At 44.8% G+C, this 17,458-nt stretch overlaps 1 protein-coding gene and 1 long non-coding RNA gene across 3 annotated transcripts in view; one reads left to right on the top strand and one right to left on the bottom strand.

Annotated features, from left to right (window-relative positions):
• The first annotated feature begins 698 nt into the window (after positions 1–698).
• The window catches only part of GPAM (glycerol-3-phosphate acyltransferase, mitochondrial), a 71,749-nt gene continuing 54,989 nt past the window's right edge, over positions 699–17,458 (top strand). The window contains exon 1 of one of the 2 annotated variants that reach the window (XM_055424664.2): positions 699–1,086. Coding sequence is in view for 1 of the 2 variants with exons in the window: in XM_055424661.2 (XP_055280636.1) it covers positions 12,541–12,592 (52 nt within the window). In the remaining variant the exon portion in view is untranslated. Of the gene's footprint in view, positions 1,087–12,408; positions 12,593–17,458 lie in introns of those variants that run through there. The other variant, XM_055424661.2, reaches the window with a different exon arrangement.
• On the bottom strand, positions 1,072–13,039 carry LOC129555349 (uncharacterized). Its single transcript, XR_008685738.2, has 5 exons — positions 12,873–13,039; positions 11,037–12,756; positions 10,226–10,310; positions 4,681–4,996; positions 1,072–3,851 (listed from the first exon to the last, which is right to left on the bottom strand). It is a non-coding gene; the product is annotated as an uncharacterized LOC129555349 (long non-coding RNA).

The following is a 17,458-nucleotide window of genomic DNA, read 5'->3' as shown; positions in this document are numbered from 1 at the left end:
CAAAACATACAACAGAAACAATACCGTAACAAATTCAATAAAAACTTTTAAAAACTGGTCCACATCAAAAAATAAAAACACAAAAAAGCCAAAGAGGGTGCTCCTTGTGTTCCTTTAGATATTAACCTCTAATACAACAATACTACTGAAGGGTTTGTTTATACCTTCTCAGGGCCTGTAAGAACCTCACAGTGACCTGGAAAAGAGCTGGAGGGCCGTTATTCACTCCAAGGCCTGTTAAATTTCCAGAACCCACCCTCTCTCTCTATATATACCTCTGTGGAACTAAGGGAGCAGTGATAGCGTTGGAAGGGGAGGGTGATTGGGAAGGCTGGAGGATGGAGAAAAGCTCAAAGTCACTGCTAACAAAGGACCCCTAAGAAATGAAGCATCTCCAACACATGAAGGTGAGTCGTAGGGGTCTCCACCGCCTCTTTGGGTCACAGTCAACGAGTCAAATATGCTCACCCCCTGCTGACCCCAGCCGCTCCCCAGCTGCAGCGAGGACTGTCTCGGGCAAGGTGGGAGCATCAGCGTGGGAAGCTGGGTGTCACGTGATCATGCAGGGTCCTCGGCTGCAGCCCCCTGGCCGGGTGCCTCCACTGAGAGTGAGGTTCCTGAGTTGCGAGCTTCACTTCCTGGTCAGAAAGCCCTGCCAGGCAAAGTCAAGAAGACCAGTGGCAGCATCATTAAATTATAACAAGCCCTGAAACTCACTCCAGGGTGAGTGAGAAGCCTGGATCTGTTTGTCCTTGCAGTGGGAAGGAAGTATGTGATTGGCCGGCTGGGCTCGGCCTAGCGGGCCTTATCTCTGGCTGGTTATTATTTGATCAAAGAGGGCTTCCTCCTCCCGTGGTGTTTCAAAACTGTGTTGGGAGAGTTTGTTGCTGCCTGGGGATTTTTTTTTTCCCCGAGGTTACTACCGAGCACCCAAAGTCCTTCCATTTCTGGCCGTACAAACAAGCACCCAGAGTTTTTCTTTCATCCCCAACTCAGACTGGGACAGTCTTCTCCAGAGTCTCCTTCGGCTTTCCTCATCAGCTGTTTGGAAATAATTCCTCAATCAGCACAGAGTCAAGGATACAGGTATTTAAAACAAACAAACAAACAAAAAAAAAAAATGGGTGGGGGGAGCGGATTCTGATTTCTTAGGAAACGGGGCTGGGGTGGGAGGGCTGGGGCCGGGCTGGGGTGGAGAACTGCCCGGGAAAGGCAGAGGCCATGGAGGAAGGAAGCAGAAGGAAAGAGATGTCAGAATCTTGGAATTCTACGGAAAGGCAGAGCCAAGGCATGAGATGTTTGCACCTGGAGAGGTGTGAGTGCAGTGGTAGGTGATGTGCCATTTAGGTCTGCGTGCTTCTGTCCCCATGAAATCCTTCCAGGTCTAGCTGCTCCCTTGGCTTCTTTGTCATCCTCCTCCCTGGCTCACTACTGAGAGGGTTTTGCACACTTGCTGAGAAATCCATTTGCTTCAGCTTGAAACATTGTCACGTCTGATCTTCAGAGGCATTTCTTGGTGGTACCGATCCTTGCGATGTTGGCATCAGAGAAGAAGAGTGGGCTGAGTTCCTTGTTTAGGAGAATTTGTTTCCCACTGTGTCTGGGATCTATGTTTGATGTGCTTTGTCCATTCTTGTCCTCATCATAGTCCCACCTCTGTGGTGTTTTTCGAGCTTGAGATAGGCAGACAGGGCTTGATGTCAAAGAACTTCTTTGCTACAGATGAAAGCAGGGCTCCTTGTGGTGTGAGCAGGGACTTCACCAACCATTCTTCGAGTGAAGATGAAAGAGAGATGAAAGGATGGATTCTATCTTGTCTAATTGTTAGGTTTCTCTGGAGGTGGCTGAGGAGGGGGGATATGATGCAAACATTTAAAAAAATTTTTTATTTTGGCATTAAGTGGAATAGAAGCCTTTTATGGTAGGTGGCTCAGTGGTAAAGAATCTGCCTGCAATGCAGGAGACATGGGTTCGATCCCGATATGGGATCAGGAAGACCTCCTGGGGAAGGAAATGGCAACCCACTCCAGCATTCTTGCCTGGGAAATCCCATGAACAGAGGAGCCTGGCTGGCTACAGTCCGTGGGGTCATAAAAGAGTCGGATATGTCTTAGCAACTAAACAACAAATGGTTATTCTTAAAACTGATCTTTCCCTATGCATTTTAGATGAAGAAATAGCCATGCCAAGTGCATTGCCCTTCTCCTGTCTCGGTGGCTGTCTTAATCTCCAAATGTTTCCATCTGTGTTGTCTTCATTCTCAAGCGTCTGTTTTCCCTGCTCTGTTAGCTGCTGTGGGAGGGTATCAGGGCTTGGTCCCACAAAGCTGCCCCACAGGATGGAAGTTTGTTCTTCCTGCTGACACTTGGTGGTTCCCAGGGAGCTTTCTCTACTGAATCTGCTGGATTTCTTGAGACTCTTCAGAGTCATTGGTCTGAGAAGTTCATCAAAGTGAATCCTGCTTCCACTTCATAATTTTCAGGGAAATGTGAAGAGGTAGAGGATGAGCCCAGTGCACAGAGGTATGATCCCTGATCCTGATCTAGCGCCTGACGTGGAAAGACCAGGCACCTACCTGGGGACTCTGGCTTTGAGCTGCTCTCTGTTCTCAAGAGACCCCTTTCCCTCCTCCCACCTCCTCTTTTCCAGCTGTCTTGGGCGTCTGTTCCTACAGCATCACAGCCCGAAAAGCCTAAGCCAATGCCCACAGCTTAAGGGTATCTCTCTTGTCTGGTCATCTGGTAATTTTTGTTACAAAGGTAGTAGAGCATGGGGGAAGGGCCATTCAGATCCACGGCTGACATTTGCCTTTTCCACTTACTATTTAAATCGTCTAAGCCCCTGTTTCCTCATCTGTAAAATGGTTCTAAGACTTCTTCCTTGGGGTTACCTTGGTAATAAAGAATCTGCTTTCGATAAATAGCAGTGTGTGCCTACTACTATGTGAGGGGCGTTGGGATGTAGTGGAGACTGAGACAGAGAAAGCTCCCTGCCCTCAGAGAGGTTACAGTTCAACAGGGTGGGGGATGAGAGATGGTAAACAAACAAAACGATCACACAAATAAATAGGTTGTCCCCATCTGTGATGAGAAAAAAGAACAAAGAACTTGATTCGGATGGGGGTGGAGAGCTAGTGGAGAAAGTCCTCTTTGATGAGCTGAATGATTCCTAAGACTGAGTTGCTGCTCTCTGGTGTTTGACGATTCCTTGACCTGCAGCAGGATTGAGGCAGATGAAACAGCGGCCTCCTGACACCCTGTCCAGTGCTCTTCTACCTGGCTGCCTCCACAGATGGAGAGAGGTGGGGCCCAAACTCAAGGAGGACCGAGGAAGAGCTGGCCGGTCTCCTAGAATCCCTTTTTGCCAGCACCCTCACGTCCTGCTCCATCGCTGGAGTCCAGCATCCTCTCTCCCCTGGGATTGTTTCTATCAGCTGAAAATCCCTAACCCCTTCCCAGGGATGGCAGGGGTGACTGGGGGTGCAGAAAACAGGTTCTCTGTGTCTTTCTCCCCCAGGTTCCTACACCTCCATCCTGGATGATTAACCCGCTTGCGGTGGTCATCTCTGGTGGTGAAATTCCAAGCACGGACAGGCTGGGAGGAAAGCGGGGGGAGGGGTGAGTATTTCGGGGTGGGCACATCATCTTCTCTGGCTGCCCATCAGTGTGCTCAAGACTGCCCCCCTTCCCCACCGATTCAGCCTCCCAGGAGCAGCATGTTCCTTTCCCGCTACACACAGTGTCTTTTGTGAGCCCTCTGGCCGGGGCTTCAGTGACAGCTCTTGTAAGGAGCTGGTTAGCATTTTTTCCAGACAAAGCCAGAAGTTCCGGGAGGTGATGGGAAGCCTGAGCCTGCAGAGAGTGATGAAAGGAAATGGTCAGTCTCAGGTTCCTGAAAGAACAGTGTCAACATCTTCAATTCTTTTCCACCTTCCCATTGGGGACCCTGTGTCCATGACCTTTAGAAACAAATCAATTCTCCCTCCATCCCCTCTTCCTTAGCTGGGGCTTCATTCTTTTGCTTTTAGTTGTCTGCTAGCCAACTCCCACCTGTTGCTTGCTGGTCACAACAAGGCTTTGTAGGGCCTCCCAGGGCCATCAGTGTTTTAGCCAGTGATGGCTGAAGCGAGCAGGTATGGCAGTAGGCAGCAGGCAGTAGGATTGATATCTTAAGGCACGTAACTGTCTTCACCTGGATTCAGGATTTCAGACCCCGTTTGGTGGGAGAGTCACAGAAGACTGGGTGTTGAGAAAGGAAAAGAGATGCCATGCCGCAAATAATAGACTGCTGCTAAGTCACTTCAGTCGTGTCCGACTCTGTGTGACCCCATAGTCGGAAGCCCACCAGGCTCCCCCGTCCTTGGGATTCTCCAGGCAAGAACACTGGAGTGGGTTGCCATTTCCTTCTCCAATGTGTGAAAGTGAAAAGTGAAAGTGAAGTCACTCAGTCGTGTCCGACCCTTAGTGACCCTATGGACTGCAGCCTACCAGGCTCCTCCATCCATGGCATTTTCCAGGCAAGAGTACTGGAGTAGACAAGACCATTTCCAATAAGATTTTAAATAGCGAGAGAGTCGGACACGACTGAGCGATTGAACTGAACTGAACTGAACCCTGAGGTCAATTCTCCTCAACAGGTCAAAAGAAGAAAATGGCAGGATGTTTGCAATGGGAAACTCACCTTCACCACTGAGTTCCCAGGACCCACACCCTCGCTAATCCCATCAATGTGGAACCTGGTTCTTCAGCCGCTGAGCAATATTTCAGATGTTTAACGGGGCTCCTGGTTGTCACACTGAGTCAGCTAATGAAAACGCTCAATCATCACTCCTGGGCCCCTGTGTTGTCTCCCTACTCTATCCTCCCCTTCTCTCAGCGCATTTGCTGGGTGAGCTTTGCATCTGGCTTCCATCCAGTGGCCGGTGGGGCTGGCAGGAAGTTCAGCTGAGGTTGGCTCTGTCTATTGGGCTTCAGCGTCCTGCCAGAAATCAGGTTGACTGAAAAAAAAAAAAACAAAAACACCCAAAATGAGTCTTGAAAGAAAGCAACATCCATTTCCCTGTGGGCTGGACTTTCTCTGCAGGGAAGGGGAGCTTGTTGTGGAGCTTAACCCTGGGAGCTCCTGGTAACAGTGTCAATGATGCTTTTCTTTGAGTCAATTCCAGAATGTGACTATGAGGAACAAGGGCCTGGGAACAGTGTAAACCTTGGAACTGAGAACCCTTCTCAGACTTGGCAGTGGGGAAACAGGAGGATCGAGCGGCAAGTGGGCAGGAGGTTGGCTGCTCCCACTTGGAGCCCTGCTCCTGCCCAAACAGCTTCAGGGACCAGGGGATCCAACCTGAGCCATCGTTCAGCGGTCCCCTGGCACCTGCCCCGAGCAGCAGCAATCATGACCCCCACCAAGTTCCTCCTGGGCACATTTTAATTATCTTGTGGGCTGATACTCAGGATGAGTCTGCCAGGTAGGATGGAGGTGGAGCCCCTTTCACTCCACTGGGCAGAAACTGCATGCATGATTAGATAATAGAAAATGTGCCCTCCAACCCCTCAGATCATATGGCTCCTTGAAGCAGCACTGTGTGCCCCTTGTGCTTTGCCATTGCTCCTTCCAGTGCCCCCTTGCCACACAACCACATCTAATTAGCTCTGTGACTTGCGGCAACAAGGCACAGACACTGCTCTCAAGGAACTCAAAGCCCAATGGAAGAGATGGGTAATTAAGCAAGCAATGTACTGTGGCATCACAGTGTGCAGAGTGCCTCCAGAGAGCAGAGCAGCTGATTCTCAGGGAAACTGCTGTCCTCCCATTCTCACCCCCTCACTCCTCCCTACCCTTGCCCTGGAATTTCTTCTGTTTAAGCTGAGTCTCAAGCCTAGTTCTTCACACAACTCCAGTGGCTGCTCACAGTACCCAGACTCCAGACTGCAGATAGGTGCTGATCTATGAGGTTCTTCTCGTCTGTGGTGCCATAAGAACTGAGGACAAAGTAGCAGCTCTTTGAGATGGCCATGGATATTCAATTTGAGAAATTTCCCATTGTTCTGAGAAGCTGTCAGTCCTGCTTGTTGGGCTGTTAAAACATTCTTTTCTTTCATTACATGATGATGTTTGTAGACTGTCAATTTCTGCTGAGTTGAATTTGAATATTTTGACTGGGCTGAATAAAAAAGCAATAGTTCAAGGCTTGGGAATCATTGCCCCCAAAGCTGCTCATCACTGAAATTAGCACCTATGTCCAAACCCAAGCAGGAGCCCCTGGGGCGTCCGCCTTAGTATCTGATTTTCCAGTCTGCAGCAGAGTGGCAGAGCTGCTGTATTCAAATTCCACTCACTTCCCCAAGACACTTAGCTGCCTGTGGCAGCCTAATCCTTAAATAGACTCTACTGTTTTCTTGGCGGCCCAGGCTCCTGTATGTTTAATGCCTTGAATATCCAATTTCTGGGTCAAACTCATGAAAATCTAAAAGGGAATTATCCGTCTCAGAAAGTAGTTGCAATGGAAATAAAAGCCATTAGTACTCACTGTTATCAGGATGTTTAATTTTTCATTAAAATTTCAAGATAAAAGTTGATCTTGCAGAATTGTGTTAACTGAGATCCCCATCTTCCACTGAGATGCAGCTTAGAAACTTACTGGAAAAGATGCTGGTACTCTAGCTCAAAGTTGTCTTTTGGGGGCCCCTCTGTCTACATTCTTAGGTTAGAGGGCCTTGGGGTCCAAGCATCTGCTCTGGTTAGATGAAGTCTCATATTGCACTTGGTTACCCTGCCATTCCAGGTATTATCTAGAGCATTGAAAATCCCACTCCCCCGCCCCCCGAAGCTTGATGGATAGGAGAAAATGTCCACCAGGCAAACCAAATCCCAGTAATATTATATAAGTGGTAAAGTCCAGGTTCCTGGGCTAACATTGAATGTTTGCGTTAAAAGGTGTTTAAAATGAGTGACTCATACAGGGTTTAGCTAGTTAGCTGTAAGAAGTGCTTTGTTTGACCCATTTTGCAATGTGGGCTTTGCTCTGTGCTGGCAATTGCAAAGGAGACCCTCTCATTTGGACTTAGTGCTTTTTGGGGTCAAGGATATAACTTCTGTGTGTTTCTGGTGGAGACCCTCTTTTCCTTCTGCCCATCTCTCCCCTGGGTCCCAGCATGTCTCTTGACACATAAGAGGTCAAAAAATTGTTGATGGTGACAATGCAAATGACTAATATGTTTTAGAGAGACTCAGTTTCTGGCAATTTCTACTTGACCTAATATGACCACTTAATCATTAATATTTTTAACTTGCCTATTTTTTTTTTTTTTACTTGATTGTGTTTGGTTTGTAACCCTAAGGAAAGGAAGGAGTGGGAAGATGAAGCTGGTGGGCAGTAAAGGCTTCCAGGTGAATATTCTGAGTTTTGGTCTCATAGTTCCAGAACCTCCCTTGCTGCTTATTCAGGGGACAATCCAGACTGAAGAGTTGTGGTCCTTTTGAACTGGTGTGATTATGTTTGGTTTACCTGGGCCATTATGCCAACATGACCTTTCCTTCCCACTGAACCGTCTCTCACCACAGGCAGCCTTCTGGCTAGGTATCCTTCAGGTCTGGCAAGAAACAATTGTAGAAGGTGCCAGGGGATGGCATCAACCAGCTGTTGATGTATGGCCCTGGACAAGTCTCTTCATCTCTCTGGGTCATGGATTCCTAGTGAAACACGTTTGGTTGGATTAGAATGTCTCAGCGTTGGCACTGTTGACGTTAAGGGTCATAATTCTTTTGTGGACCTGTCCTGTGCATTGCAGGATGCTAGCAGGATCCTACTCACTGAATACCAGTAGGACACCTCCACTCTTTTGTGACAAGAAGTGTCTCCAGATATTTCCAAATATCCCCACTGGGGAACTATTGGATCAGATGACATCTAAGTTTGAGAAACCACATTCAGTTCAGTTCAGTTCAGTTCAGTCGCTCAGTCGTGTCCGACTCTCCGCGACCCCATGAATCACAGCACGCCAGGCCTCCATGTCCATCACCAACTCCCGGAGTTCACTCAAACTCATGTCCACAGAGTCGGTGATGCCATCCAGCCATCTCATTCTCGGTCGTCCCCTTCTCCTCCGCCCCCAACCTTTCCCAGCATCAGAGTCTTTTCCAGTGAGTCAACTCGTCGCATGAGGTGGCCAAAGTATTGCAGTTTCAGCTTTAGCATCAGTCATAGAACCATTCAACTTCGGCTTCTTCAGCGTTATTGGTTGGGGCATAGGCCTGGATTACTGTAATATTGAATGGTTTGCCTTGGAAACGAACAGAAATCATTCTGTCGTTTTTAAGATTGCATCCAAGTACTGCATTTCGGACTCTTTTGTTGACCATGATGGCTACTCCATTTCTTCTAAGGGATTCCTGCCCTCAGTAGTAGATATAATGGTCATCTGAGTTAAATTCACCCATTCCAGTCCATTTTAATTCACTGATTCCTAGAATGTCTATGTTCACTCTTGCCATCTCCTGTTGTTAATTCATCCTATTTTATTGAGCTCCGACTGTATGCTCTGCCCTGTATTGGTTTTTATAGCCTAAATAAACTGGTATTCTAGTGCCATCTGCTTCATGAAAATCTGAATTAGAGTAGGAAGGTGTCTACACAGGCACTGAGGTAAAGATTGAAAAAAAAAAGAGCTAGAAGTCCTATTAGGGATTTTTTTTTTTTATTGAAATGATGTTCTTTTTAAAAAATGTATTTATTTTGTAAGTTAAAGATAATTGCTTTATAGAATTTTGTTGGTTTCTGCCAAACCTTAACGTGAATCGGCCATAGATATATATATGTCTCCCCTCCCTCTTGAACCCCCCTCCCATCTCCCTCCCCATCCCACCCCTCTAGGTTGTTATAGAGCCCCAGTTTGAGTTGCCTGAGTCATATAGCAAATTCCCATTGTCTATCTTACTAGCCTCATCTGTAAAATAGAAACTTTATACATTACTGTGAGGACCTAATGCTTAGCGTATATAAAAGCACATAGATCATAGTAGACATTCAATAATTAAAATCATTCCTCTTTTCTCTCCCCCACCCCAAGCGTCAGCTCTGCACAAACCAGTAACTTTGCCAGCCTTGCTCTTCTGTTTCTGGGAATCTACGCTTATTCTACCATGTGCCTGCCACTCCTCCCTGTCAAGCCAATATGGATACGTCATTTCAAAAAACAAACCTTTAACTGTTTGTTTCAAGGAGTGCTTGTATCACTAGACTGTTGACTTGGTCCATCCATAAAGGGACTGCCTCTCCTTAGCAAAGAGAAAAGATTCTCCAATAACTGGAGATTTGCAGATGCCATTATTTGCTGTTGGTTTAGCACAAAAATGACTATAAGGAATTGAGGATGAGAGAACCCCTCACTTTGTGGGTTATCAGGACTTCTGGGGCATGGATCAAGTCATGGGTTTTATCATCTCTTCTGGGTTTTAAGTGTCTCAGAGGGCAAAGACCATGCATTGAACATCCCTGGCAGGTCCAGCACTATCTCCTCCAGGAAAAACACCCTGGTATTTTGTAGACTGACCCAGTGAGAGAAATTGTGGTGCAGTAATAAAAAGTTAGGTAAGAGAGTCTGAATCTGCATTTTTCCTCTCCATTTAGACCCTGACCAGGGGCTCCAGGGCACATTAAGGCAGTGCAATTCTCAAAGAAAAAAGGTTCACGCTCAAATTCCAACTCTGCCACTTACTCTCCAGTTGATCTTGGGCAATTTATGTTACCTTCGTGAACCTGAGCTGTCATACTGGTGAGTCTGCAATCAGAAGCGTTCCTCCTCATAGGGATGTTGTGAGAATTAAATATGAGAACATATGGGAAGCATACGGCACAATTCTGGTAAATACCAAGTATTTGATAGAAATCGATAGAAATCAATTTTTATAAATAAGTAGCAAGGATCTTATGGAGAAGGAAATGGCAACCCACTCCAGTGTTCTTGCCTGGAGAATCCCAGGGAGGGGGGAGCCTGGTGGGCTACCGTCTATGGGGTCGCACAGAGTCGGAGACGACTGAAGCGACTTAGCAGCAGCAGCAGCAGAAGAAAGGATCTTTAATATGATTAATAACAATACATATAGTAGATGTTAGACAACACAAAGATGGATGAAAAGGTATGAAATTGACTTGCTATGTTGCTGATAAGAAAATAGGCTCAGAAAAAGAAAGAGATTGGGAAGAGGTACCCAGGACATCATTGCTTACCCAGGACATCATTGCTTTTTAATGCAGATCTTGCATCTCTAGATTCCCCTTCAGATGCTGGTTCTACCATGCTGGAGCTGCCTTTCTGTGTTAGAAGAAAAAAAAATACTCAACAGCACTGTGATAAATATAGGGACCACTGTAACGGGATTTTGCAGTAGGGGAGAGAGACGGGGCTTCATTCCAAGTACAGCCTGGGCAAATGGGGATTTATAGCTAAGGAGCAGGTTGGGAGTCAGTGGGTAGAAAACTGCCAAGAGAAAATATCATGGATGAGGGGGATTCTGGGAGAACTGACCTAATAGGATTCTTTGCTGAAAGTCTTAAGGTGTCGGATATCACCTGGGGCGGATGGCAGAGGATAAGGAACCTAATCAGAGGTCAAAGGTGGGGACTCTGGTTAAACTGACTCAGCAGCGTTCTTTTGAGAAGTGGATTTCACAAGAGAGCGCACATGCAGGCCTTGGAGAAGAGAAGGTTCAGGACGCTAAGGTTTGAATCTTTGTCATTCTTCAAACATTTAAAGCCCACGTTTTGAAAATTGCATACAGAATGAGAAAAATTTACCTACTGGTCTAAGATAAGAATCATGTTGTTTCCAGAGGGATTCTTTCTTCAGGGCAAGAGAGAAATAAGTATTTTTATCTACCGTGTTCCTAATGCCTTAGGGCTGCCCGAGAGAAAAACTGTGCAGTGAGGAGGGCTTGTCCTCCACAGCTCCAGCCCACACAGCCTTTGCTCATGCACCAGCTAAGCACTATAGAAACCACCTTTGTTCCTGCCTCCCACCTTGCCAAAGTTCAGCTCTTACCTTTCAACCCAGGCTCAAGGTTCTGGACAGTTGATCTTTTGCTTTAATGCTGATATTCAGTCTCGAGAGCCACTCTGATTAAACAACTGGGCACCCCGTATGTTCACTTCCTCAACGAGGCTTCAAGAGATGTCTCTGGGTTTTTCACCTCTTCCAGTGAACTCAGACATTTGCTTGGAAAGAAAAGACTGAAGCTTTCAGGCTCAGTGGTGGAGAGAGGAAGAGTTTTAGCAATCAGAATGCCTTGGCTTACTTTGTCCTTCAGTCTTGCCTACCTTGGGCCTGCCGGGATGGAGGTTATGTGGGTCTGTTCGCATGTTGGCAAGTGAGATCACCTGTTGTTGCAATATGAATGGGACCGTGGCTCAAACAGAATGCCTTGTTGCTCAGTTGCTCAGTCATGTCTGACTCTGCGACCCCATGGACTGCAGCAGGGTCAGATCACCAGGCTTCCCTGTCTGCATCAAACTCCCCTGTTATCTTCAGTGATGATTATAATTCAGTTGAAAAGTTGAATCAGTAGAGTCATAACTCCCACCAGAATTTCATTGTCTATTTTGCCTTAATCCACTTGCTGTCTTTCTTATTTGAGGAGCACACATTGTGATGTTTTTCTTTTACTCTCCTCCTCCTCTTTTGTTAAATCCCCTTCTAGGAAAGCAGAGCTAGAATTATGACTTAAAGGAGGGGTCTGTAAATTATAGGCCAAACCCTTCCCCCGCTTGTAAACAGAGTTGTGCTGGCACACTGCCACATCCCTTTGTTTATGTCTTGTCATGGTTGTTTTCTACAACAGAGTCAAGTAGTTGTGACAGAGACCCTGCAAAGCCTTAAATATTTATGATCTGACCCTTTACAGACAAAAAAAAAAAAAAAGCCTGCTGATTCCTAATTTAGAGTGTCTGCATTGGAGTTAAATACACCTTGGTTCAAATCAGGTCACAGTTACTCACTCACTTTGACATTGGAAAAGCCTCATCACCTCTCTGACACCTAATCTGTACCATGGGGATAAGAAAGACCTTGGAGAGTAGCTGTGAGTATTCAGTGAGAGCTTATTTATAAAAAGTTGCAGCTCTGTACCTGGCTCAGAGAAGGAGCTCAATAAATGTAGCTATTATGATGATCATTCATTCCTTTAGCCAACATATATATGTCTAGTGCTTTCTCTGCACTGAGCCTCGGGTGCTGCAGCTGTGACCAAGGCATAGATGATCCCCACTCTCATGGAGCTTACATTCTAATGGGGAAGACAGACAATATGAAGAAAACAAATCAAGAGGTTATTTCCAGCTAGTGACGAGTGCTATAAATAAAACAGGATAGTATGAAGGAAGGTGACCAGGCAGGGGACAGAGTCAGCTCAGTTGCTACCTGAGCTGAGACTTAAACATAAGAATGAGTCAGCCATGCAAATATCTAGAGAAGGAATGTTCCTGGCCGAGACAATAAATACAGAAGCCCTGAGCCAGGGGTGAGCTTGGGATGGCCCAAGAACAAAGTGATGGCCTTGGGGGTGATGATGGTAGAAGACAAAGAAGCAGAGGTCAGCACAGGTAAGAATATGTCGTTGCTTGCAGACCCTGGCAAGATGGCTTTTAGAGGCATGGATGCAATCTAAGCTCGTAATGGGGCAGAAACGTAACCGTGTCCTTGGCCTCGTTCTGTGACCTTCGTTGTAAATATATTATTCTTCCTTTTTGGTTTCTGGCATTCATCACTGTTAGAAACAGGAGAAGAGTAGGGGCCCCAGTGAGCTGGAGTCAGAGTGGCAAACCCATCACACCACCCCAGCTGGGCACACCCACCTTGCTTGGGATTTTCTCTTTATAGTACCTTTGACTCACCCCAAAGGTCTTCTGGCCGATGCTATTACCTCCTTGAAATGATTCTTTATCAGGAGACTTGAATGCTTCTCCAGGTGGAGCACTTAAGGTAAAAAAACAGTTAATGTAATTTTAAACCCCCCTAACAAATTTCCCACAACTTAAAAGACAACCAGATAATCATTTGGTCCCTAGGCTCACTCAAAATTCATAGCTCAGTTCCCATAATTAGCATTTCTTTTGTATGTGAGCCAAGGAACAGGGGTGAAGAACCCTAGTGATAATATTTTACCTGTTTGAGGTTGAAAAGAAAGCTGTGATACAATCAGATAAACTGCCTTGAGTTGCCAATAATAACAGTCATACAGTATTTGCCAGCACTTACAGGTAAAAGTGTGCATTTAGTTTATCAGCCTTGATTCACTTGGGGTGACTTCTCCTCCCTCTCGTGTTTTCTTCTTCGTTCTCCTCCTCCTCCATCATCTTTACCCTCATCAAAGCCCTTTATTTACTGACCCCCTTCTCCCCGGGCTAACAGTAGTTAATACTTCCTTGTAAGTGCAAGTCTGGGTTTCTGTCTCATTTTGTTTCAGACATTGTTAAAAGAGCAACATATGAAGGTGGCTCTCTTCTGAGCCATGATTTCAAACACTCATTCGTAACATCTGGGGTCCAAGGATGATCATGGATGGGGGTCATGAGCCCCCTGAAATGGAATAGAAACTTTTTACATATACATTTTTTTTTAAAAGGAGAGTCTAGGGTTTCATTAGACTCTCAAAGTGTTCCCTGATTTCAAGAAGTTACAAACTACTGCTTTAAAGACTTTACTGACTCAATCTGTAGTGTGAGTTTCAAAGGAAAATTCTAGAACTTTTCTAAGTGGAAAAAGAAAATTTGTTGAGTTGGAGCTGGGGAAGCTGGTGATTCTCAAAGATCACGTTTATCAAGCATGATCTGTGAAAGCAAGTGGGATTGATAATTGGATCAAATGCAGCCTTCCTTTTAGAGGACCTGCACATTTTCCTGGGAATTCTTATCATGACTGCAAATAATATATAGTTCTCACAGACATCGTCCTAGAGCCTTACGGATTTTAACTCTCATTCCTCAGAGTAACTCTATAAAGTCTGCACAATTATTAGTCTCGTTTTACAGGTTAGCGAAATGGAGCACGCACAGATTAAAAACATATATTAAGTTTTATATTCAGCATCCCAAGACCCTTCATTGTTCTGGATAATATAGTTTGTCCAGCTGTAATTAATAGCTCAGAATAATTATCATTTTGGATGTGTCCAAAAAGTGGCCATGTTGTAACCATGAAGCCCAGAACTCATTAATGACAGGATTTTTAAAGGTGGCAGTTCTGGTTTCATAAATAAAAACAGATTGCAGGTCACGTGCAGAGGAGAGCCAGATGACTACACTACTTAATTTGAATTTAGCCGAATCACATGGTTTATAAAGTGTGGTGACTTACCAAGAAGATAATTTTATTATTGTAGCTATTATTATCACTAAGAAATTTCTGCTGTGTACATAAGGCATACTATCGCCCTGTAGAGCTTAAAAATAGCTAAACCTTATCTTTGGGAGGTCAAAGTTCTTTCATTCCAGGAGTTGACCAGCTGATGGGACTTTAGATATAATTCACCCTTTGCCTAGACTATATTTATTCAACAATTAATGAGCAGGAGACCTAGAAATTTAGATGGCCTGTTCTCTAAGAAAATCACTTATAAATAATCTATAGGAAAACCAACATTGTGTATATTAAGGTTTGTTTAATCCCACCTGTATCCTTGAGTGGCTACTAGGAATTCTACAATTCATGTATGTGAGCTAAATTTACATACAGAGGTAAGACAGGAACACAGGGCTAGAACAGAGACCACCTGGGTAAAAAGCACATAACATAAATTCATAAAGGGGGAAATGTTTTGCCATCTTCTAAGCAAAATTGAATATGCAACAGGAACAGGTGATATATAAATCATCTTAATTGAGTGAAGGGTCAGACTTAATCCCACACCAAGCCAGCAGAATGACGAAGTGGACCTAGGAGAGAGGATTTCAACCCATGACCCTCATTATGGAAAGCCTGTTATTTAATACCTTACTCCATGCTGAAGGTCATCCTTGTAACAAATTTCAAATATTTTATGGAGTAATATGATGATGACCAGCAGGAAATATTTGGTTAAAGCCACAGTCAATTGTATTATGCTTATTGGGGTTTCACTTTATATCAGGTAATTTAGATCATTGGAAACTGGGTTGATAACACTCTCTACTTTGGACAGATTTTCTTTTGGGGAAACTGTAAGTTAAAAGAGACAGTTTTAAGGGGTATGTGTAGAAGACCCAGGAGAATAACTTTCCCAAAAGAAAATCTTAGAACGTCTATGTCCCCAAAAGTAATGAAAGTAAATTCATTTAAAAGTGTTCTAAAAGTGAGCCTTAGTTTAACTACAATTGATCTTTCCCCTAATTAGACTTAATAAGTAAGTTTCTAGCTGACTTTGAACTCATTAGAAAAAAAGAATAACTGCAGAGTAGTTTTGTTTCTCCTCGTCCTCTTCATGATTTTTTTTTCCTTTTTGACAAAGACTGATTCTAGGAGAAGAAAAATAAAAATAAGTCTGTCTGCAGCCATGTCTAGCTCTCCTTCTCAAGTGGTTTCCAATTCCTTCTTTCAAGTGCATGGGCGCGCGTGCACTGTGCCTGACCCTCAGCTGCGGCACTCTTAGCCACGGTGGACCACCTCCCGCTGCGTCGCTGTTACCACTGAGGAGCTGGGTCCCTGGTCTCCCTTGCATTATGTTGTTCCCACTGCTACGGCTCAGGAAGTGGGTGTGGGAGAGAAATGGGAAGTCTGCTTCCTACCTTCCTATTGGGTACATGGCTTCCCCAAGACACGTGAGTCCTGATCCCCCCAAACTCTAGGTTCATATATCTCTCCTTGAATACTTCTGTCCCTGGAGCTATCTGTGTCCAGGACTCTTGACAGGTGTAGTAGCCATTCACACCTCCTTTATTAATTGTTAATTAATTGTGTCTTGTATTTAGACATTTAACAAATAGATCTTAAGCATCTGTTTTGCACAAGGCACTATTAGGTGCTAGGGATACAAAGGAAGGGGAATGGGAGATGTTAAGACAGACATTTAAGAGGGAGAGACGATGGCTAATAATATATGGCTAATTCTACAATTAATTAATGTTCATTATATTGTGATATGTTCTTCTTCTGGAGAAGAAGCATATGACAGGGGACCTGCCTTAGTCTGAGGGTCAAAAAGGTTTTCATGAGGGGGTGAGATTTGAACTATGTTATGAAGCATGAGTGGGAGGAAAAAGAGGGCTGTGGGGGAGACCACTGCTGACAGAGAAGGTAGTTTGTGCAAAGAAAGAGCAGAGTCCCTTTTTCTTAGGAACCGAAAGAAAGCCATGGTGACTGAAGTCACAGAAAAAGAGGGCAGGTGGAAGGCGATGAGGGTGGTGAGATTAACAAAGGTGGAATGTGCCAGGCACTGGCAGTTCTAAAGGAATAATTGAAAAGATTTTCATCAGTTGGAGTGGGGATCAGGCAGAGAAATGGAGGTGTTTGACATTGTCTGTGTTGTAATTTCAAATGTTCATCCTGGCTGATGTGTGGCGTCTTTGGGAGGGTGATGGGTACAAAGCAGACATGAGGTGTCCCAGTTGTTAGCTGTTATGCTTCCAGGGAAGATGGTGAGGTCCTCAAATAACACAGTTCGGGTAGACAGGAACATAAAAGGAGATGAGTTTGAAAGCTGAGGTAAAACTGCCAGATATTAGTATTGGATCGAATGTGGGAACAAGTTAAGAACAACTCCTAGGTTCCTGGTCTGCTAAGGACAGAGTGTGAAATGAGAATGAAGGAGGGCCTTGAGCTAGGAAAAGATGCCAAGAAAAAATTTTCAGGTTAGAAAGCAATCCAGCGGGACATGGGGTTGGTTGTGAAAGCTGAGAAAAGGCTTACACCCAGAGCTTAAGCTTGCTCAACAAGCCATCACTATCCAATAATCTGGCAGCAGGTTATGCAACAGTAGAAAGGTCCTGGGTAAGTCTGGGCAAGTACAATCTAGCCCACATTAGGATCCCTCTTTCAGAAGACAAGATGCTTTGTTTTCAGTCAGCAACTCCGCTCCACAAACCATCTTGGATCATATGTTCCAACAACTGACAGTGGTTTTCAGAGAAGTGGTCTTAAGCAATATTTAGGAAGAAAAGGTTTTCCTAAAAGACACGTCTTCAGAGGTGCAATTCTAGGCACAACGAAGACACACTTTTAGAAACAATAGTAGAGGTGAACTTATTTGCAAAGCAGAAACAGAGACACAGATGTAGAGAAAGAATGTATGGACACCACCAGGGAAAAGAAGGGGGATAAACTGGGAGACTGGGATCAACATGTACACACGGCTATACATAAAATAGATTTCTAATGAGAACCTACTGTATAGCAGAGGGGAGAAGAAAAAAACCTAATTGTAGGGCACACATTAAGTCAACCTAAAAACTGCATTATTGATAGTATATTAAAAAGCAGAGACATTACTTTGCCGA

The sequence above is a fragment of the Moschus berezovskii genome, chromosome 12 (assembly GCF_049115385.1).
Source record: "Moschus berezovskii isolate FMDL1 chromosome 12, NW_MosBer_1.0, whole genome shotgun sequence".
Lineage (NCBI taxonomy): Eukaryota > Metazoa > Chordata > Mammalia > Artiodactyla > Moschidae > Moschus > Moschus berezovskii.
The sequence above is the reverse complement of the archived record's forward strand: the minus strand, read 5'-3'. Positions and strand labels throughout refer to the sequence as shown.